At 40.0% G+C, this 23,547-nt stretch overlaps 1 protein-coding gene across 1 annotated transcript in view; it reads left to right on the top strand.

The window, feature by feature from the left end:
* lpgat1 (lysophosphatidylglycerol acyltransferase 1) overlaps window positions 1-23,547 on the top strand; it is a 58,686-nt gene that overhangs the window by 8,582 nt on the left and 26,557 nt on the right. The window contains 5 exon segments of the mRNA XM_085133859.1: window positions 13,766-13,884; window positions 15,927-15,999; window positions 16,002-16,021; window positions 22,659-22,791; window positions 22,794-22,937. Coding sequence (XP_084989985.1) covers window positions 13,766-13,884; window positions 15,927-15,999; window positions 16,002-16,021; window positions 22,659-22,791; window positions 22,794-22,937 — 489 coding nt within the window.

Here is a 23,547-nt window from a genome sequence, read left to right as displayed (position 1 = left end):
AGGTATTCTCACATTTGGACCAGAGCAGAAGGACTTGCTGGTAGCACGGCAAAAGTGGACTGCTGCTGCTTGGCATACAGTCTGTGTGAGCTCTCGTGGTAGTCCTGCAAATGTGCTTAGTAAAGTAAACCGTAAATCTGCTTTAACTAACGAAGAACTGGGCACCATAAGATCAACATAGTTCTAGTGATGTTGATGATAATGTTATTTCTCAGGATCCTCAGACACGTGGCAGTAAGGTGAATCACCTAACTATATTTCGATAAAAGAAGAAAACTCAGAACTGATCCCAGTCTAACAGAAAGGTGAATTGTTGCTGTGTTTTGGTCCTGCCGTTTGCATAGGTGTGGGCGGTGTCCATAACATCAACAGGTAGCTGGTATGTGGAGTTGGCATGCTCTCCCTGTACCTGTGTGGATTCCCTCTGGCTTGCTACAGTCCCAAAACATACATGTTAGATAAATCGCCTATAAGTACGAAAAGTTCTATCTCTTTGTGTTAGTCCTGTAAAGGGACTAGTAACCAGGGTGTGCCGCTATCTCCTGCCCTATCAGAGCTTAGCAACATCAACTAGCCTAGACACAGCAATTCTGACTCCAGAGGCACGTGTCAGGCTAATGGGCTCAGAATATATCAGTAGCTCAAACTTCTAATGTTGAAATGACTTGTTTGAATTAGTAAATTACACAGTGCTGAAGTGCAGAGGACAGGAAACGAAAAGCAAAGACACTGATGCAGCTCAATGAGAGTATCACAAAAAAGGAGAAGTGGACAAGAAATTGCACCACTTTTGTTTATTTAATTTATTTTCTTGAAAGAGAATGACAAAAGGAAAAAGACAGTGCAAGACCTGTAATTAAGCTCGCGAGTTGTATTCACACCAAAGTGTTTGAATCCTTCCTATGAATCGTGTATTGAAGCTGTAATCTCAATAGCAGGGAGCCTGTTACTTTAACATTAACGTCTACAACTACGAGCATGCTATAAATAAGGTTCAGTGTGAACCCTGAGATTGTGTGTTTGTGTTCTGCTGATGCTTTTTTTTTTTTACAGCATGTTTTGTCCTTTTATTTGTCTGCAGGTTTACGTTATGTCAGCAGAAATAAAACACAGATGTGCTGTTATAGCTGCGACAAAGAGTGGCCGTTAGAATTTATTAGGCCACTTTTTAGAGGATAAATCTTGATTGCCAGGACTTCCATGCATCAAATATGAACTATCCCGCAATTAAGAAACATGTTAAGCAAGGAAGATGCCTCAGAAAGCCTCAAACGTGTGAACCTTAGTGCTCGGTGGAAAGTTGTTGTTGTTGTTGTTGAAAGCATTGTAACTGTGTTTGGTCTGATCAGACTGTTATGCTCACAACAGGTGCATTAAAGCCAGTGGGATTAAGTTTCATTTCATGTTGTGTGAGTGGGTTGACTGTCTGACCTGCGAGGAGATCAAGATGATGACTGAATGTTCAGACTCTGCACACTTGTTTGCTTTCGTCACTCTTTGTTCACCGGGAATGTGACGTTTCCAAGAGAAGCAGCACAACTATATACACGGCTGAGTGTGTGGACTGAATGAAATCGTTCAGAATTGGTATCTGTAAAAGCTGTACTTTCATTAGAATTTATCACCATTTAAACACCATGTGTGCAGCATCAGTATGTTAGCAGGAGAAGTATGCAAACCACAGACAGTATAAACTGTCGACGTAGCTTTAGCTGGCCTTAAAAGATACTTTCCTAAGGATTTTATGGGCTCAGGCAGTCATTTCATTACTTGGGGGTCTTACTCACTTGTCAATCACAAGTTGTTAGCCAGCGAACGTGCAGCTTCACAGTCACATTGAACCCTTGTTCGTCACATGCAGTTTCAAAAGACCAAGTTGGCAACACTGAAAACTTTCAACTCATGGGCTCATAACAAGACTCCACGCTGTCTATGTCACTTTATACCACCCACACACCAAACTGCTTGCTAGCATTTATGCAGTCTTACAACTACTTAGTTGCAGTTATAGTATGATGGAAGATAATCTGCATCCAAGAATTCAGAAAGCCCAGACTCCCCCCCCCCCCCCTCATGTTCAGGTCATTGTAATCAGAATCTGTAAGTCTATAACTTGACTCCCCCCCCCCCCCCCCCCCCCCCCCCCGGTATATGTCCCCATGTCTTACAAGGTACTTTCAAGTACTACTACGATCATTTGTCAAGAGGTCGCCACAGCAGATGGATGTACGTGCTTGATTTTACAACTGACTTTATAGCCTTCTTGATGCAACCTAATAGAGATACGTTGTATCTCTTTGTCTGTAGCTATAGTCAGACATTGGTTTGTTATACAAAAATCAGTAAGCAGAACTTGGTGTTACAAATCCTGAATGCAAAATGGAAACATTTTGATATGCCGTTAGACTTGGGATGTTTTAGTTTTACTTCCATATTAGGGCTGCTTTGTTTCTTTTGTTTGTTTTATTTCCTACAGGGTATGCAAAGATATGCTAATGCTGAACAGCCACTTTCTGGCACCACATGGTCAAAGTTTACAAACCTTGCAAAGGTCATAGGATATCTGATACTGATACTGAACAATGGACTGATCTAATTAGTTTTCTTCTGTCTTGAGTACCAGTTGCTAGCAGGAGAGCCAGCTATGTCTAGACAATGTCTTTGTTTCTGGTGTTCACTTATTTTCTTCCTATATCAGCCCTGATGTATCAGTATTGTCTGAGTGACATCACCTATCATTCAGGAGAAGTCTGCAGCAGCTACCTGTGTCTTAATGGCGAGCATAAATAGATTTGATCATTGGTATACTGGCGCCATCTGAGTTTTATCTTTATCTTTTTTTGATTCTGATCAGTACTAGTTTTGTTCCTTCTACTTGATCAGTAGAAATTAAAACATAATAATTTATGTTAATCAAGATTAAAAGCAATTGCCAACAAAATATAGTTCTAGCTTCTCGGATGTGACTATATGCTAGTTAGTAATCTGATTACTTTTGGGTATTGGAAAGTGAAGTCAGGTTAGCCTTTCAGGAATGTTGATTCCTTCTTGCTGTCTACGCCCAGTACAATCATTCTTTTATAGAGACAATAACATGCTGATGATAACTTATTATCACGTTGTTTTTCTGAATACCTACTCAAGAATAGATGCTTTTGTGCTGATAGGAGTTTCAAGTGATTAGATGCTTCTAAATGATTAGAAGTATAATTAAAAGAACAATTTTGGATGTAGTGTTGTGCATATATTCTCTCTAATATCCCCATCTTGGGGGGATAACTGGGGATAACTTTCAGTGTTCCATGTTATGGCATAAGACTGAGCGTGTTTCAGGTTGTCTGAGCAGTAGACAGTGGCCGGCTGGAGTAAATTCATTCTGAAGCTGATTTTCATTTGTCAAAGCCTCCGTACACCCACGGAAATGTTTGCAGTTACTTGGCTGATTAGACTTGTTCTTTGGACTGTGTGGGTGTCCACAGATCATCTTTGACGGACATTTCCTCGACTGTCTCGAGCTATTTGTGTCGCACCTGTTAGGCTGAGACAGCTTTGCTCTCTTTTCAGGATTTCATCAACCTCCGTTTACGTCAGTCTTTGTCAGCATTCTGTTCTGTTTGACCTCAGCATTGCTGGTATTTCGAGTCATTTATCCTACTGGCTAACAAGGTCTTTGTCCTCGGTAATCAAAGAAATGCATCTAGATAAAAGCACCGATAGAATATTCACTATAAAAACAACAGCATGCACTGTTAAAAGCTTTTACCTAGAGAAACTGTACTGTTGGTGTATTGGCACCACTTTGGTAAATGTTTAATGTGTGTAGTGCATGAAAACATACTGTAGGTTTAAGTAAATGGACTTGGAGTCATGTCTTGTATCATGAGTGAGAGGAGTGAACCAGAGTGGAATAATGGCCCTGCGGCTCAGGATCAGTGGAGAGGGCGATAGCATGAATGGAAATTAACATCTCTTTTGTTCTGAAGCCCTGAAACATGTTTGCATAAGTGGAGGCTGACGTTTAAATCCCCGGTGTGCAGAGAGAGACTGTGGGGTATTGATTTGGATGAACACTGTGCATTATGCGGTAAATCCATGTTTTAATGTCGATATGTTGTAACACAACAAACTTTTAGAGCAAAATGATAGGTCAAACTGCCTTTTAGCTTTATTGAGAGCAAGAATTTAAAAGCAATTCATGATACTCCACATTCATTGTATTGATATGGAGACCTTGATAACTGGGTTTAACCTGGTCTTTTACTGTGTAGGGCTGTCTGTTCTCACACTCACTGGACATGACCTGCTCCTGTATTATGAGAACAGAGTTGTGGTAACCAGTAATTGATATTTTCATTAAATTTTGTCCCTCAACCTTCAGGTGGGTTTAGAGGAGGGTGCTATCATGCTGCTGGACGTGACACGAAAAGAAAGGATAAAAAAATCGATGTGGGGTAGAGTCCCCAGCCCAAACATATTCAGTCATGAATGTATCCTGACCTGTTCGAGGGTTTTGAAGGCAGATAATCATTTGAGAGTTGAAAATAAGAAAAAGTCTGTTGCTTGGATTGTGAGGTTTCCAAACGTTACTATTTCAGCAGCAATACCCATGGCATGTTACGGAGCACCTGTTCCCAGAATCTAAACTGCCGCATCTCAATTTGAAATATGAAACTTCTCAGCGGCCCACACAAACCTTTATTCACAAATCTGACCATCACGCTGGCCTCGTGAGTTTTCTTTGTGTTTTCGGCCATTCATTTTGATATTCTGCTGATTTGCGTTTTGTGGGTTGATTTAAATTGGAAAGCTGTGCTTGAATTGCGTGACAGTTCCTTCCCACTATCAACACGAAAATGAAAACTGTTCAGGATCAAACGGTTGAGTAAGAATGACAGTTGATAAATCCTGTGGCTTTGTTTCACTGGTTCTGTTTTTAATTGTAAACGTATGATGGCAACTCTCTGACTAAACTTTACATCAGGAATCTTTATCATACATTTGTCTGTTGGAAATCACTTCTTTGGCCCAACTTTACCATCTTCCGCAGCCCACTGTGTGGCCATGGACTGCTCTCTAAGGCTTTTTTATGTATATTTTCTGTATTTACCACAACTTTAACAGTCTCAGTTGTGTTTACCTTGGTTGCATTCGATGTTACTAATAAACAGTAACATGGAGCGAGCTTTCTGTTAAGTGTTGTCAGTTGTTCGTGCTCGCAGCTACAGAGTGAGTACTTTAATATCTGCTAATGAAGTGCTGAATAAATTGCACACTGAATGACTAAATCCTTTTGTGAGCATGTTGAACAGTTAGCAGCAGGTACAGTTACTCATGTACATTTTTAAAAAATTAAATTAAAACGACAAGGTAATAACTGAGTGAGTCATGCAGAAACTGTCAATACTGACAGGTTGTTCAAATGTCTTTTTTTCCTGAACTGATGAAAGCAGATCTTATTCCTCTTTTAGAGGAACTAGAGCCGTGTCCATTTAGAGAGAGCGTAACCCATGTTTATTTACAGATTTTCCCCTAAATGCATCACATGCAGGCAATCAGAGTCACTAAAGTGGTGCTTTTGTAGTTAAAAAATGAAGTTAAATGATCTCTGTTGCCCAGTCTTTGGCATTTTCTAGCGTGTTTTATTCACAAACGAACCAGACGAAACTTGTGTTATTCATTCTCAATTTCCCTCTGCGTGGTTTCTATGCAGGTTTCCCCAGGCACAGGAGTACGCTCCTGCCTGCCTGGGCCTGTTGTCTCTCATCCCTCCAGTGATGGCAGAGGAGGCCAGTGGGGAGTGGCAGATGCCCCTTGGGAGGACAGGCTTCACGGTCAAAGTCCCTTCCTATCAGCTCCACCTGATTTGCTTGACTTTTAGTTGAATTCTGTTTTTAATTTCACAAAATCCACTCTAGAAAGACAGGGTTTTTTAAGCAATAAGTGTCCTAGATATAATCTGTAACTGTGCCACATACTTGTAACCAAATCTCCCCCCAACTCCCCGAATCATGCGACTATACACTCTGGTGGAAAGCCACTTTTGTGAAGTAGATGTCATGATACCTTGCCAATTATCTGTCCTCGACAGAAAGAAGCAAGTATAGGGATGGACAGGCAAGGTCAGCGGTACACCGTTTAGCTGACCATAGATACCGGATTAGACATTGTTGCCTGCAGCCTGGCTGTCATCCTGCTGCGCAAACTGTGTCATCTCTCAAAGACAATTTCCCTAATGTATTCTATCTGACAGATGACCCATCTTGTGATATCACTTATTCGCCCGCAAAAATAGGGACTTCAGCTAGCATGAAGGCATGCTCCTTATGAAATGACATTGCCTTCAGGGTACTTACACCCCCATATACCCATGTCACTGTATCACAGATATGACATTTTTCACAAAGTATGTGGCTGATGTCTGTGTGCCTGTGGATCAGGTGTCTTATCTTTTGGAGGTTAAAGAAAGGCCTAATCAAACATGCAAAATAATAAATTCAATTCTTTATTCTATTCTTTATTCTAGTTTTTTTTTTAATTTAATTTTTTTTTACCCTCGGTGAGATCTTTTTATGAGGATTTGAGATGCAGGTACATTCAAATACAACCTTGGAAACCAGCCTGTAACATGTGTTAGAGAAAAGTAATTCAAGCAGCTGGTGTATTGCTGCTGTTCTTTGTGTTTTCCTTCATTACTGAAGCTTGTAATATGTCAAATGTCTACCATGGAAGGAGCTTCCTCCATTAAGTGTCATCAGTTGTCTTTCATGCTTCCAGCTACAGAGTGAGTTCTTTAATAGCTCTAATGAAGTGCAGAATTACTTGTGGATTGGCACTATGACTAAATAACTTTGTGAACATGCTAAACAATTAGCAGCAGGTGGAACAAGTTAAATTCAAAAGCAAAATTTTTCAGAAACACACGAAACACAGATCTTACTCTTGTAGAGGACCTAGAGCCCTGCCTGTAACCCATGTTATATAGCTGTCATTTATAGATGTACCTAAATACATTGCATGCAGACAATTATTAAGATTATTGTTTGGAAAAAGAGGACCACTGGAAGGACGCATTTGCTACGTTGCATGTGTTTTAGTGCAGAATCAAGAACTGTGCATGCAGATAAGGTGTGAATGATATCTGTATATCTGTCACACGAAACCAGAAACAATAAATCAAATGAAATCTTTGTTAGAACTTTTTGGCCTGCTCTCATTTATTGATAGCATTACAAAGGCATGTTCAAGGGGTAAGACTTGGTTTAGCCTCGTCCACATGTAAATGTTTTGCTTGTCAGATTGTTGTTGTTGCTGCTGCTGCCTGCTTGGCGGATGATTTTAGGCTCTGTGCATCTGGTTACCACCATGTCACCATAATGACAAAAGTATTTGCTGGTATATCTTCAAACACAAATGTGCTTGAGTTGACATCCCATTCAATTCAATGTGATGTGGGCCCACCCTTTGCAGCTAAAACAGCTTCAACTCATTTGACCATTCATACAGAAGTTCCACTCCAAGCTCGCTCATTCCATGTCTTTATAGACATTGCTTAATGCACTGGTCATGCTGGGCCAGGAAGTGACCATCCCCAACCTTTTCAACAAATTTGAAAAAAACTCCTAAAAAACATAACTCCATGCTATAATCCCCCCCACCCCACCCCACCCCAACTTCTCACTTGGCAGAATGCAGTCAGACAAGTACCATTCTCCTGGCAACCAACAAACCCAGACTTGGTCCCTCAGATTGCCAGACGGAGAGAAACAAGATTCATCCCTCCAGAGTCTCCTTGAAGGGTGCGTGTGTAGTGTAGTGTAGTGTAGTCCACACAGATCCATGTGCTGATCACTATATGGCATTTACACTACTCAGACCAGCGTACCCCACAAATGCTGAATTGAAACAAACTTTAAGAGTTTAGCACTCATTTGTGTATCTTAAACTTGTGCTAAGAGCCTTTGGAATGCATCAAATGTCCTTATAAAGATGACCAAAAATAAACATCCTCCTACACACGGAGCAGAGCAGGCAGCAGTCACTGTAGAGGAAACACTGGTAACTGAGAAGAGGAAAAAGGAGAACTACTCATCTGACGAACTTCAAACAATGTGCTTTACCTGCAAAGTTTGAATACAATGAACACAGATGGACAAACAAAGACTGGTGTTCAGTTTTTTCACACAAGTCTTGTTTTGGATTCCACCTGTTATGTAAGTGACACAATAAACAGATTTAAAACTTTTATTTCAGGGACTTTTATTTGCTCGGGTAAAATTAGTCTTGAATCATAGAGTTGGGATAAATTGGCAATTAAGAAGGCTTTCAGTTCTATTTGAATTTATTTTAATTAGTGTGTCTTGAAGACTAACTTGAAGATGCAGCTCATGCAGCTCCTGGCTTTTAGCAACTGCTCGCCACCTTGTGTTTGGAAACACTGAACTCGTTCCCAAGACCCAGAGGCAAAGTAAAACTAAAGGTTTTGCTTTTCTCTTCGTTGATGCCCTAATACTTTCAGGTTGTTTTACATTAAAAAGCAGAGTGAGTGTCTCAGGCAAAGAAGAAGCAGCAGCAGAAGGAGAAGCTTGCCACATACATTTCAATGGGAAAAATTGCAGCACAATATTACGTTGGTCACTCAGTCTAGAAGCAGTTTTCCGTTGACTCCTTTAACCTCCCGTTTGTTTCTGCTCTATCAAATTTCTTGACCAGTTCTGTTAAACAATTTCATTTGGAGGAAAAATGGTTTAGTTCATCTAAAGATGGAGATTTTTCCATTTTTGTCACTAGTAATGACAAAAAAAATGTACATGATGATTGATTTCGTAATTCCCTCTTTGTACACCTCTTTTTATTAAACCTGTAGCCCTTGTGTGTGTAAACTCACACAGTAGTGGGAACAAGAAATGTGAGCTTCCCGTTTTTAACCAAATGAACACAAACACTTTTGCACGTTCGGTCTTCTCTCTAAGCTACCATGTGTATAGAAATTGTTCATTTGAGCTTCTTCTTCTTTTTTTTTTTTTTTGAATTCTGCTGAACTTTAACCAGACGTCTTGCATCTATCTGTATCTGGCAGCGCGTAGTAAACTAGAGCTTTTAACACATGTGTGAAAATCATTGACTTCCCTGTGTGCTACATATGAGGAAGGACATTATTCCTGACCCCATTCTCCTGATATTATCTGAGGCACTTGTGTGGAAAATCCTCTATCTTTATATCCTGAAATTTGCTTCTCCACAGACAGAAGAGCTCAGTCACCCTGTACCCTAGAGCCTAACTGACGGCAACATTTGCAATACCACAGACCTGTAAATTGTCAGACCCTCCTCAAACTACAAGGCTCACAAGTAGACTACTAAAGCCCAGCTGGATTTTTCCTCTCCTTGATGCTCCGTTTATGTGCAAAGCTGCTGAAGTGTGTTTAATGTGGAGAGGAAGCTTCATGTGTTCTCCTGCAGTGTTACTGTTGTCAGCCCTTATCTTACATGAACCATGTTTCCTTCATTGTTGCAGCTCCCTGTATATTCTGACAACAATCAGAGGTGAATGTAGTGAAATAGCCCTGATGCTATGTATAGAGGCCTGACAATGTAAATCAGAAAGAGATCCACTGCTATAGCCGCTGACAAGCACTGGACATTGTTAGACAGATCACACTTGACAGGTAGAAACATTGTATTACTTGGAAACAGTAGCGAGTCTATCATTAAGCTCATAGTAAAGGCCTATTTAACAATCATGGTGGTTTATAATTCTAATCTGTAAGGCTTCATGATTTTCGTTTTATTTAGTTATATTTTCTTTATTGAATTGAGTTTGGTTTCAGTTAGTTTCCAGAGTGGAGTTGCTCATTTTAGACTAGGTTTGGTTGGTTGTAATCTCTCCAGCTAGTTGTGGATCTAATCTGGGGTTTTCTCCTATTTGGGTGTACATGGAACAACTCCCAGGTGACCCTACTACCTCAACTAGCTCCTTTCGGCACAGAGCAGCAGCGGCTCAATTCCAAGCTCTTCACCTTATCTCTATGGTGAATCCTAGCCATACAGAGAAACCCAATTTCTGCTGCTTGTATTTTTGACCTCGGTCCCTTAGTCATCAGTCTTTTAGTCAGTCTTAGAACCACAGTTTGAATGGAGGTTAACTAGTAAATTTACATTTTGGCACGGCTCTGCTTTACGATGATAGTCTGGTACAGCGCTTGCATTACTGCCGACACCACCTCGTGCTCCACCTTCATTTCACTCTTCAATCTGTTCTCAGTAGACTGTGCAAAGTTGTGTTTGACCTGTGTTAGCTTTACCTGCCACAGTTTACACTCAACTTTATTTTTGGCATGAGCCCCACACTACAGTGGCTAACATTGGCCTAACGCATGCGCAATCAAACAAAAAAAAAAGGTCCATCTGTTGTGTTGACGCCTTAGGGAAATAAAGGAGCAGCCTGAGTTTTTGCATGTTTCTTCTGTTTGAACAGCAGCATCTCGTCTCACCATCATCAGACACGTCATTATTCACACATGGTAGTTAGTTTTGCATTTGATTTTAATTTTTGTGGTTGGAAAATGCATTCTAGGTGCATTATTGCAGCCTTCAGTGAGCAACACGGTATTACATGCTTCAATATGATGGTTGAAAACAAAGAAATTTGATAAAAAACAAAACAGGTATGGCATTGGATTTTTATTTTAAAACCCTTAATGCAAGTATACACAAATCATGCCTATCCCTGAGCCAGTGTGTTTTGATATTAAACCAGGTCCTGAGCACACAAAACCACAGCAGTTTTAATTTCCCTTTTCTTTGTGGTGTGCTGTTGCACATGGCGGCTACATCGCCTGTGAAGGTTGTGGTGCTTACTGCTATGTAGAGCAGGGCGATAAGACCAAAAGATATTTATCACGATATACATTTGAAAATTTGTGATAACGATATAACGGACTATATAATTGACACTAGACAAAGAACTCCACAAATTTATTAGTGCAAAAAAAACAAACAACCCATCGATGGTATTTTCACTTAAACAAGCAGCTGTTTTTTATGTGCATTAAAGTTATATAAAAATTTAACAGTGCAAATGCAAATTCCTTGCTGACAGTTTAACCAAAAGGCATTTCCAGTGGAAATTGGCCGACATATCCTCAGCATAACCATGTATAATAGCCACAAAACTTAAAAAGAGGTTATACACACAAAATACGGTAATATTATGTTAAAGCACAGTACGTATCACTCCGCGAGGCTCCTGCCTACGGTTGCTGTAATGCTCCGACAATCCATCAAGCGGTGCGCATTTTACCCACATTCTATCGCGATATTTCATTTTCTTATTGTTGCCCAACATTATGCCGGTATTACCGTGAACAGTATGATATGGCCCAGCCCTACTGCTATGAACACGAAATTGTTTCGATTGGCATAATTAAACAATAAGTGTGTGATCATTTATCCAGTGATTCCATAACTATTTCACATTTATTTATTTATTTATTTTAATTGAATCAGATTTCTTTGTAAATGTACTTTGTCACAATGTCCAAATGTCACTGGCTGTGGCATCTGGCATTAAAGTTGTAAATTGAGATAATGAGTCATATCTGCATAACATTTTGTGGGATCATGATGAGACTGGTTCTGTGGGTAGATGAGACCTGGGTGCACCTGTGTGCAGCAGTGTGCCCTGCTTGATGTTTCTGTACTTGTTCCACAGAAGCTTGCAGCTATATTTTGCTTAGTCTTATTTATATCAGTTTGACGGTGAACAAAGGCCTGGTTCCCTTCAGACGTACATGGATTCCTTACGTGGTTTCACTGAGGAGGGAAGAATTATTTATGGACATGCAAATAAGGCTCAGCTCTGTTGTAACAGGATGTAGACCTAACGTTCTGCTTATCCAAATGAAATTGTTATTTCTGTCGGGGCGTTCCCATACCAACAACGATGTTGTCTGTCTGACACACATCCTGATGATTATTTTAGATTTTGCTGTGTTGTTGTTGTTTTTATTACTAAAAATAAAGTTCACCACCCCCCAAAATAACATTTTTATACTAAATGTTTGTGTCTGTATCATAATTTAGACCTTTTTGGGGAAATAAATGCATAGTCTGATTTTATACACTGCATGAAATAACATTTTCATCATTAAAGCGGCATTTGAAAGTTATCCTTTTATTTGTAGTGGGGCTGTTCCTCTTCTTTGCTCTGCCAGGTCCATAGAGAAAGTGACTGTGCTACCATTTCCTGAAACTCACTTCTCTTTCCTCATTTCCAAACCACAGACCAACAGTTTATTGTTTACCTTCAGCTCAGATGAATATGCATGTTCAGTGATGACTAATCCGGCACAGCAAAACTCATAAAAATCCACTGTATATGATGTAATCATCCAAGGCACCTCTGCCATGATCTTAGACCCATTGGGCACATTAACAGAACAGTGTAAATGTTTATACAGCCCATTTAGGAGGTAGATACGTGTGAATAAACCTTCTGATCCAGGTAGGGAGAGTATGCAAATCAGGCTGATAGCTAATAGTTTATCACAGTGCAGGAATAGTTGTGGCATGAGGAACAAGAAACAAGGGATACAGTCTCTGTTTTTCAACCAGAGAGAACTACGGACAGAGACAAAGTGGATTTCACTAATAGAGACACCTTGGCACTCCCTCTGTTTGTGCTGTGTTGGTAAAATAAAACACCTTGGCTTAAACAAACTGTTTTTGATTCCTCTGTGTATTTATTTCTCAGCTTAATACCTTTAAATCCTTAACAGTTTACAGTGAGCACTGATGTGTCTGGAAGCAGACCAGGAATTTCAGATGGATTGAACACATTCATTTTTACGCTTGGTCGTTCCAAATTGGAGTGCCTGAATGGAAAAACTTTTGGAAGATACAGTTTATGATTGTTTGGCTATTTTTTTTTTTTTTTTAAATGGTTTTAAAAAATTATGGCTGAGCTTTCAACTTTGGCATATATAATTACTTATTGAGGTTTCTATGTGATACTTCAGGGGAGTGATGACAGTATGAATGGGTGTAGCAGGATAGTGTGTTAGGCTCTAGTCACAAAGGCCTAGAGACCAGTTGGTGTCCAGTTGACAACAATTGGTCGTTAAAGAAAAATATTGCATTTCATGACTGGTATTAATAGTTGCTTTAACTTATACCGTTGCTCCATGGAAGTTCTGCTTGCAATTGCTTTGGTTGCTAGCAGATTACCTGAGTTGCCACAGTTTGAGTGGAAGACACCTACTTGCCTGCAACAAGTCGGAGACTCCTTTCAGAATTGCAGAAAAAAACTGGGCCTTCATCAATTTCAATATTTTGTTCGTTTTTTTGTTCTTATTTATTCCCCCATTTGTCCCACAGAAATGACAAATTAATCTTAATTGATCTTAATTTCCCAGGTTTTCCTTCTTTCAGCTGTTCATCACAGTGTTTGAAAATAACTTGCACCAAACATTTGATACAACAAATAAGTAACAGCCACTGATGGAGAGAAGAGAAGTAAGAAAGTCTGAGGAGGTCCGAATAACTTGAAATAAATAGAACCTTTGCGAGGCAGATAAGCCATGGCATAATAATGCATCTTGCAGTGTAAATCACTTTAAGATGTTACACTGCAGAAACACAGGAGGTTTAGTGAAAACTAATGTAAACACAAACTTTGTTTCCATTAAAGCTCCAAAGGTTTGAAGAGTATTACTTGCACAGCGTGTTTTTCATTAAAGTGCATGTGTCTTTTTGTTTTGTCTCACAGTAACAGAATGGGGTGATGATGTGCGGCCGATCTCCGAGGAAGAAGCCATGGTCATCGTCAACCACCAATCAACAGGAGATGTGTGCACACTCATGATGTGCCTGCAAGACAAGGGAACGGTAAGAAAGGACAGGGATGTGTTGCTTTCTTGTGACCTCCCCTTTGGGGAAAGTGTGTAACACTGTTAAGGATGCACTGTCAACATCTTGACGTTTTGGACCTGCGGGCTGTTCCTGTGAGAACAAACATCACCCTGAAAAGCCCTTTCGGCTAAAATTATGTTAATTTGGAAACATAATTCTTGTCTCAATCATCCTTAAGCATTTCACGTAATGTGGCTGTTGTGACTTTGTGCATCATGCCAGTTTTGGACATTTCACCTCTGTTGTAGTAACTGAGGAAAGTGAGGACACACAGTGGTGTGCAGTGGGACACCACTTTAATAAAGAAATAAATAAAAAACAAGTTTATTTATTAATAATTTATTTAATGAAATGATTACTGTGAGTCTGATTCAAATACAGGAATCGGCCACTTTGAACAGCCGTTTTTGCTTACTGCATTAGAGAACTCCAACTGTGAAGTGATCAAAATTACATTATATGAACACATAAAACAGCTAAAGTTGGATTTTTAAAAAAATATTGTTAAAATGAATGCTGCAGGAAGCTCATACTATACACTCATGCTGCCTGCTAAAGGCTTTCTTTTGTGACTTCGTGAAATAATATAATAGGAAGTAAGTTACTCCACGCTCACCTTTACCTGACATGTTTTACCGTAGCAAGCCAAAGTTGGTTGTAATAGATTTATATGTGGAAAAACAAATGCCAGTTACCGGTAGTTGCATCATTTTGAGTCCGCCAGGTAACAGATATCTACCCTCTTTTTTTCTTTTTCTTTTTTTTTCTTTTTCTCCCTCAATGTTTTCACTTCTTTGCTTATGTCGAGGCTGCTAGCTTGTGGCAAGGTGGATGGTTAGTTTTATTTTTAGGCACTTTTCCTCTGTTAAACAACACATTTTTTAAAGATGCTAAGTTGGGTGAGAGTGATTGTAACAATAAATCTAATCTGATAGTTCAGTCATTTTTGCTGTGAAATCCCCCTGCGATTGAATTTTGGGACTTTGTGTTTTAACTTGCAGTGAGGAGCTTCCATGATAACATTATTTGGTGTGTGGCTGTGAGGTGTGCAGTCAACAACTGCTGCCAGAATGGCATAAATTATGGCACCAAGATGTGAACTCTCCTAACCCTGCAACTATTTACTTGTTTGTGTGTTGCGCATGTGTCAAACAGAACCAGTGGACATGCATGAGGCTAACCAGCTGGTCACCGGTCAGGACAGAGGATGCTGAAAACGAGTTGATGTGCTTGACTTGTAAATTAGTCACCAGGAACACCCCTAATTTTAATGTCTAGTCCGCTGCTAACGTCACAATTAAAAATTGTTTTTGACCGCTACAGGAAATTTTTCCCTTTGAATTTTTAGTGATGTTTAGTGAATTCCAGCGGTTAAGTGTTTTGAAACTACTGTTGTACTGTGTTAATAGATTCATGCTTCTGAGTTTCATAGCACAATGTGGGAATGTGTTTATTATCTCCTTGAGAAAGAGCAATAGTGATGGGAGTGTGCAGATGCTGGCTCTCTTGCATTTTTTCCACACCGATCACTGTAAACGGACAGGGAAGTGTAATGTCAGTGCACATGCACACCTATTCCTCCAGGAGTGATCACTAACTTCAGTCAACATGTGTTTAGTTAAATGTATGTCATGCCTGTGTTCTTATAGGACTCCTGTTAATTGGCTAGCACTATAAAAATCAATGCAGAGGGCAGTGTTGTTGTTTTCCTTTTTTCTTTTTTTCTTTCTTTTCTTTCTTTTCTTTTTTTTTTGCTGAGAGCTGACATTGGATCAGGGCAGCCGAGCTACACTGCACAAACATGATGACATGATTTGCCCTCAACAACTGCATCCCGGCCCACTTTATCCTCTTAGCACTGAAAGGACAGTAAGCCAAAGCCACATGGGTGCAGGTCACGAGGGCAGAAATACTCAGAGGGGCAGCATCAGTTTGTGCTGTTCACGTAAACTGTGTTTATTTAATTTCTTTTTTTGTTTTTTTATTTAAATGATATTGATTTTTTTTCTTTCTTGCAGGTGGTACGAAAAATGATGTGGCTGATGGACCACGTGTTTAAATACACCAACTTTGGCCTAGTGTCCTTGATCCATGGGACTTCTTCATTAGACAGGTAAGTAGCCAAAATCTGGAGGTCTTACTTTTGACTTTAATGTGTTTTTTTTTTTTCTCTTTTCTTGGTTGTCAGCATTAACACAGTCTGCTTCACATTCTTAGCCTATTTTTTTAATTGGCATATTAGCCTCAAAGCTTGCAGAAACACTTTTTTGCCAAAGGATAAAAGTCTATTTTTCCACACTTGTCAACACCTTGTTTTCTTCCCCTGAAGTTCTGAGAGTTCAAACCACAGAGCTTTGAAGTCGCAACCCATCTCATTAAACCCCAGCTACTAGAAGCCTGTTATTTCTGCGCTGTCCACAAGTGAAGCTGCTATCCATCTGCTTGTTCCAGCTGGACAGCAGATATGTTAGCAGGCTTTCCTGCAGCCATGGTGTCCCGAGAAGGGGAAAATATCAGCGGAGAGTGGTGTGGGAGGCCTGCTGAGCCCCTCTGGGTCAGACTGGGCTCTTTTGTTGTGGGGGCAGCTGAAGCAGGGCTCTGACAGGACTACACACACATCCTACAGGGCTCTGACTGGTCAGGGAATTCTTGGAATATCATGCAAGTTTGAGAGGTTAATTTTAGGCAAGACTGATTTGTGCTAAACTCATTAGTGTCAGTGATACACTTACACAAAACCAAGGGGACACCTATTAGATATCAACTACAACAGCACGGCACATCTATATTATTGTGGCAATTTCCAAGTTTTTCATTGATAGGCATTCAGTCATGAAATTGAAGCCATCTATCATATTAATCACCCAGACTATGTACCCCTGTGTCCCAGAGTACACAGGATGTAATAAACATTTATCGGGTTACATAAACATTTGTTGCCTTGGATGTTAGAAATCAGCACGTTTAACTTCACTGAGTAAATAAAGCCGGTGAACCTAAACGGCACTAGCTTCCAACTGGACAAAATCTCGGAGGTCATGACTTAATATTAAACAGAAGCGCTGCTGAGGGGCTGTCTGTGTTGATCCACATTTGTTTTGTTGAATGAGAAAGCTCCCACCCTCCTCATGCTTATCATGCTGTTATTGCACTTTCTGAGCTGAGCAGAAACGCCCTGACAAGAGGGAATAAAAATTTTTAGGTCATGGAAATGCATTGCCGTGGAATTTCACATCAGGCACCGTGCCGAGGGTGAAGCACCCCGAGCCTGCTAACAGCCAGCCAGACAGGCCGTAGTGGGAAGTCTGAGCGGGCTCGGTCATTTCTGCCGCCCTCGTCTCTCTCTGCAGTCCCCTCTGGCATTCCTGCACGTGCATTCTTGACATCCTTCCTCAGAATCTTTCACACATCCACACAGTGTAGCAAGCAGCTGCCCCGGCCACCCTGAGCATCTGCTGTCCACCCAGGCTGCCAGACGTGTCTCAGACATTGTTATGCAAAACACAATCCACCATTCCTTAAAGTAGGGGTGGGCGATATAAACGATATACGATAGAAACAATATAAATTTGGCCAACGATAGAGATTTTGACTATATCACTCTATCGCAATAGCGCATGTTGATGATGTCATCAAGCTGCGCCTGTTTTGGTCGAAAGCATCCTCCACTTCCGTAACATTGATTCATTAATGTTGAATTCTCTCGCAGCTGTTCTAGTCCCATGTTCTTGCCGTATATTAATAACTAACCTTGTATTGTGGATGATTAATCTCAGTTGTTCTCCTGACTGAAATTTGGCCCGTGTATAGCATCCTGCTATGCGATTGCATTTGTCCCTGACCACCAGAATCCCTCACGTTAACTTTTATCGAGTGGAAAAAAAGTTGGCGTTCATCCTCCAGCTTCACTGTGCTAATGTTATGCTAACATAGCTGTGTCGCTAGCAATCACGTAGCACAACATTAATATACCAGGTAGTCCAACTTCAGTAACCCTGCAAACGCCACTGCTGTTTAGTTTTCTGTCTTCATTTATGTTGGAAGTGGTAGCAGAGCTGTACGTTTTAATTAGTTTCAAAAATCTCTCAGTCAGAACATGGTATGAAATGTTTAGGTGGAAACTAGCGAGCTAACTTCCTGTTAACTTCTAACGCCGTTAAATTTAATAAATTCTGTTTTCATGGATGTAAAACTTAATTGTTACACCCGATAAAGCAGCAACACTGATGATTTAATTAAAGATGAAAGAACTTTAGACCGTTTTAACTCTTAGTGTTCGTTTGACTTTGGGACTGAAGTTGACGGAGTTTTGGACTCAGATTACTCCACGAAGCTCCTTCACTACGGCAGCCGTTTAATGCTATGACAATCAAGCAGTGTGGCTTACCAAAGTTGTACTAAAACATTTTTTAACAGATTTCTGCACGCCCAAATCGGTTCGTAGGTCAGTAAGTACAACCAGAATTCAACATAAGGCACACTCTCGATTTTTGAGAAAAGAAAGGATTTTAAGTGTGCTTTATAGTGTGGAAAATACGTTATATAGAAGAAAAGAATATATCGTGATATATATTGTTACCGCACATGCTTCAAATTATATCGCGATATGAATTTTAGGCCATATCGCCCAGCCCTACCTTGAAGGAAATAACAGTTATAAGCACACCTCAAAATTCAGTATTATAATACAGTTCTTGCTTTTAATTTTAAGGTGTAGATTTCAAGTTTATTTATTTATTTATTTATTTATTTTAAAAAGCTTACTTTTCCTTTCTTTTTCTTTCCAGTGTTGTAATGAATGTGTTTTAAGTGTAAGTGTTGTTGTAAGTGTAATAGGCAATAATAATATATTTTTAATCAAATGTTCAAAAAAAAGTTCAGATGTCTGTTCACAGTGGTCATGGTGTGATACACATTTGTAAATTAATACTTTATATCTTTGGTAGTTGTAAAACCGGAGGGTTGATGACTTATTGCATATTATTTGCTTATTAAATTAAGCACCTATTTTTAGTTCTTTGACTACAATAATTACTCCTTTGACTATAAACCATATGGTGGTAATAAGAACTTATCTAGTCTAGCGCAATGGCTCCTCAGTTAAGCCAGTTTTAACCCTTATTAAGATGGTGTCATTTAGAGCTGTTGTTGAAATTGAACTTCATGGTCATTTTAAATGCTGCATTTCCTGCTCTCATTGAAGAGCATTGCCTTCACCACCTTGCAGCATTTCTTCCTCTCTAGTGGAAAAACATTTGTTAGCGCATTTAAAAAAAAAAAACAACCTCCTAAGTGAAAGAAACCTCCATTCACCTTTAACCTTCATATTAGGATTTATTGCAGCACTATTGTTTGCTTTAGTTTATCTCAGTGGACCCGATAAACTGGCAAGTGAGTAAATATTTGACTAAAGCATGTGGGAGGGTAGCTAAAACAAAGCTGAGACAGGTGGAGTACATTAGTTTCATTTATGAATTCAGCAGCTGAATATTGAGTCACATCAAACCCCATATGTAAATGTAATATTATCCTGTAATAATTTAGTTTTATTTATATAGCAGTAGTTCGCAACACCAGCCATCTAAGGTTGCTTTGTAAGGTACACAACGTATTAGAGAGATGGGGAGAATGAGCCTATGACCCCTGTGAGCAACGCCCTTGGTGACAGGGAAACCAAAGAACGCCCTTTTAACAGGAAGAGTAGGGAGGGGGAGAGAAGCATAGAGAGACGAGAAATGTGTTGTAAATATGAATGTAGCCAACATGAGGTCGCATATTGGATTTGAGCTCCATAAATTGAAGCCTCAACTTTAGCATTTTTGCCACCACGATGTTGGTTTCTTGGAGCTAGAAGTGACCTTGAATAGGAAAGTAGTGTTAGTTTATCAGTAAATGCTATCATCTCGGTTAGAAAGCTGCTTCCATAAACTGTACAGGTGCAGTGCATACGTGACCAAGATCCTAGAACTTTATTCATCAGAACTGAATCACAAACATTTAGGCAGGCTGCAGTCCGTATCTCACAGCGAGCCATTTTATTAGTCAGTAAATTAAATCAAAATGCCAAAAGGCTTCAGCGGCTTGGGTGTGATTTGATCTGCTGTGCATGTGCATACAGTCTGTCCTGTCCTAAAGGCTAAATAAATCAAAAAGATTCAAATTAAAAGCTCCAGTAGAAGCCAACAGCACAAACTTGGTGGTCAAGTTCAGTAACTAGCAAACAGCAATTCATGCTATCAAAGTTGGGACACTTGTGCCAAGTGGTCGTATCCCTAATTCTGGCATTATTAAAATAAATAAATCCCCTATAGAGTTATGAAGGGGGTAATTATCCATAGAAGCAAAAAATATTTTTGGTATCTTGAAGTTAATGTGTTTTTAATAGCCCATCAGCCTTTCTCTGAACATCTTCAAGTTTAACTTGAAGCAAAGATGCCAGATGGCACAGCAACTGACAGACGTATTTATTTACTGCTGCCAGAATGGCATAAATTATGGCACCAAGACATGAACTCTCCTAACCCTGCCTTACTGGGGAAATCCTTGCTTCTCCACAGAAACCCTGACTGTCAGTAGCAGCCCCTTTTTAACTCTAGGAATGGTTTAGCTGACATTGGAACTTGGCCAATTGTAGTGTTATGGCACAACAATAATGTGACACATTGATACTACCAGAACCTTTCTGGTCCTAAACTGTCAAGTCACAAAATGTACAATGAACAATTTCTTGTTCTTCACCTTTTAGCTGCAGTATTTACCCATCCAGGTCGAAAATAGGTCCATATTTAGGCCATATAGGTCCAGGTCAGGTATTTTGAAAACTTTTATTTTGACAGCAGTGTAAGGGGAGCGATTCTCTGCTAGATACATGTAGGTGTCGCTGAACCGGAGCTGTGGGAGAAACGTCACCACTTTCAGCGGTGTAATGTAGCTGCCATAGCAGAATATGGATCGTAAGTCTTCAAAATTTGTAGTTTGACTTAGGGCTGTTTGATATAACAATATATATCGGATGACGATATAAAAACGTCTGTCGTTTCATTTTACGCTATCGTTTGTTTCGTGGTGTCGGAAAATAAACGGTTTACGTCAATATTTTTTCATCGCTCTGATGGTCACTGTAGTGGCTATATTAATTTCTTAAAGTTCTCTCTTTCTCTCATATTTTATATAACCACACTACGGACGGGCAAGCGCCTGTTTTTATGTGTTGTCGTTAGCAACAATGACGGTAAAACCATCGTGTGTCCGCTTGTTTATTTTCCACATAAACCTTTCACAGTAAAGCTCAAGATCCTGTTGAGACTTTGCACACTCTTTCAGATGATTCAGTTTATTTTGAAGAGTATTTACAGATGAGAAGCAAAAAAGAGCCGCCAGGTGCTAAAAAATAACACTTAGACTCAAACGTTAGAACAGGCAACCCGCAGCACACCGTGTAATAAATACTCACAAAGAAAACGGTGGCCTTTACAACTTATGTCTAAAAATGTATCGTTTCATGCGCACGCCCAGCTGGAAACACTTCACGCAAGTCGAACTGCCCGAGATTCACAGAATTAAAGAAAATGTTAAATTTTTGTGATTTATATCATTATCGGACGATAGATGTCTTATATTATAAACACTTTTTTCCCTGCTATATTACCAACTGTCCACTATTGGCTGTCACGATGGAGTAATATTTTAACCACCAGGGTAGTTAGTCGGTTACGTGACTAAAAGCTACAAATTGTACAAATTAGAGTAGAGTTGACTGTAATGTGTATCAAAGCTAACATTTTAAGCCAAATCTTAAACCGGAGTTTGTCATATAACATTAGCAAAGTTCTCTCTTTGGGGCTGTGATTGGTCAGGTGCTTAAGCACATTGTCCACTTGTCAATGGATTAGAGGTTTGATCCCAAAGTGTTCTTGGGCAAGATTTAACCAACGATTGGTTCCAGTAATAGACCAGCACCTTGCACGTGTGTTTCTCTTTAAATTGGAAAAACCTGAGTAAGTGCTTTGTGAGAAAGCTGCTGTATGCTTGCAGATCATTCCCTTGCCCACTTCACCGTAACTCTAAAAGCAACATCGTGGACTATACTCTTCATTTTCATGTGGCTCTTGTAGCTGCTGTTAAACTACATCAACAGTATCAATGTCATTTTGAGCTTGTGATGTGCAGAGTCTCCTAATGCCTTTCTACCTCTGCAAATCAGCATTTGCAGCTGCGCTAAGAATAAATCTTGAAATGTCCTTCTTGGCCGAATACTCGGCTGTAGCTGTTGTGATGCAGCAGTTGTAGTAGGCACAGCTGCTTAAATAAACAACATGTGCTCACAGAGAGCAGCTTGCTGTCCTAATGCATTAAAATGAACTTTGACCAGGCCTAACATAAAAATCAATCCCGGTCCTCCTCATCCTTGTTCCTGCTAATGCTCTTAATGTTGTCAAGGCCATCATGTTTGCATCCATTTCGTTGGTGCCGTTAATGCGGCTCGGGGAGTTACTGCACCTAACTTGTGATCTTGTGTGTGTTTGAATTCATTTGCTTAGTCGGTTCCTGCTCTGTCGAAATGCTTTCTATTTTATCAAGTAATCGAACTTAGGGTGTAGCCCCAAATTTTTTGTGTCCTTGGGGCAACTAGCGAAGATAACTGTGCTTGTTTTAAATGCGGTCAGCCCATTTTAAGTTGAATTTTTAGGTTAAAAAATGGACCTGAAACTTCTTTTGAAAATAAATGCTTATTTTCTGTTTCTCTTCAGGGTAAAGCTCACCGAGACAAACAGCTGGTTTACCTGAAAGAGCACCTAGATAAATACTACCACAGCCGTGACAGGAAGTGGATAGTGCTGTTTCCTGAGGGCGGCTTTCTTCGCAAGAGGCGGGAAACGAGCCAGTGTTCGCCAAGAAGCACTCGCTCCCCCATCTGACCCACGTCACGTTGCCTCGTCTCGGGGCCAGCCACGTCATACTGAAAACTCTGGGAGCCAGCAGGAGGAACGGCAGTGTGGTCGGCGACACCAGCATGCTGAACACGACGGGTAACTAAAACACACACGTGGGAAAAGCCTTTGGTTTAAAGTGAGACAAACTGATATAGAAACTGTTAGTTTCTATATCAGTTTATAGACAAATAGACTTTGGCATCAAGTCTATTTGTGTTTACTTGCACAAATAGACTTGGTGCCAAGGCTGAAGGTGTTCTTTGAAAGTGCAGGATTTTATCTCATGGGATTTTCTGGGGTTTAAAAAGCAGAGTCTGGATAAAGTTGTTTTCTCCCTTTTTTTTTTTCTCGGTCTCTGTGAACTCTCTCCTGTTTACTGTAGTTCTTTCTGATTTTTTTTTTCTTTTGTTTTGGGGGGGGTAGAAAAGCTGGGATAAATCATGCCTCAAATATGAAACATTAGATCATTACCTCTGCACGTCTCTGTCCTCTGTCCTGTCCACCTGACGACTGGTGGTAAAGACCACCAGTGAAGGAAAGGACTGACACGCACAGAGGTGCCAGAAATTGCATCAGTGTCCCTGAAAACCCCAGCTGTGATTTGCAGGGGAGTAATTTTTCTGTCTAGAGACCAGCCCTAAATACAGCCAATGAAGAGGATGATAATGCAGCAATTAACAAGCTTTGAGGGTGAAAATTGATTTAT

The sequence above is a fragment of the Neolamprologus multifasciatus genome, chromosome 15 (assembly GCF_963576455.1).
Source record: "Neolamprologus multifasciatus chromosome 15, fNeoMul1.2, whole genome shotgun sequence".
In the NCBI taxonomy this organism is placed as follows: Eukaryota; Metazoa; Chordata; class Actinopteri; order Cichliformes; family Cichlidae; genus Neolamprologus; species Neolamprologus multifasciatus.
This window is presented reverse-complemented; position numbering and strand designations above follow the sequence as displayed.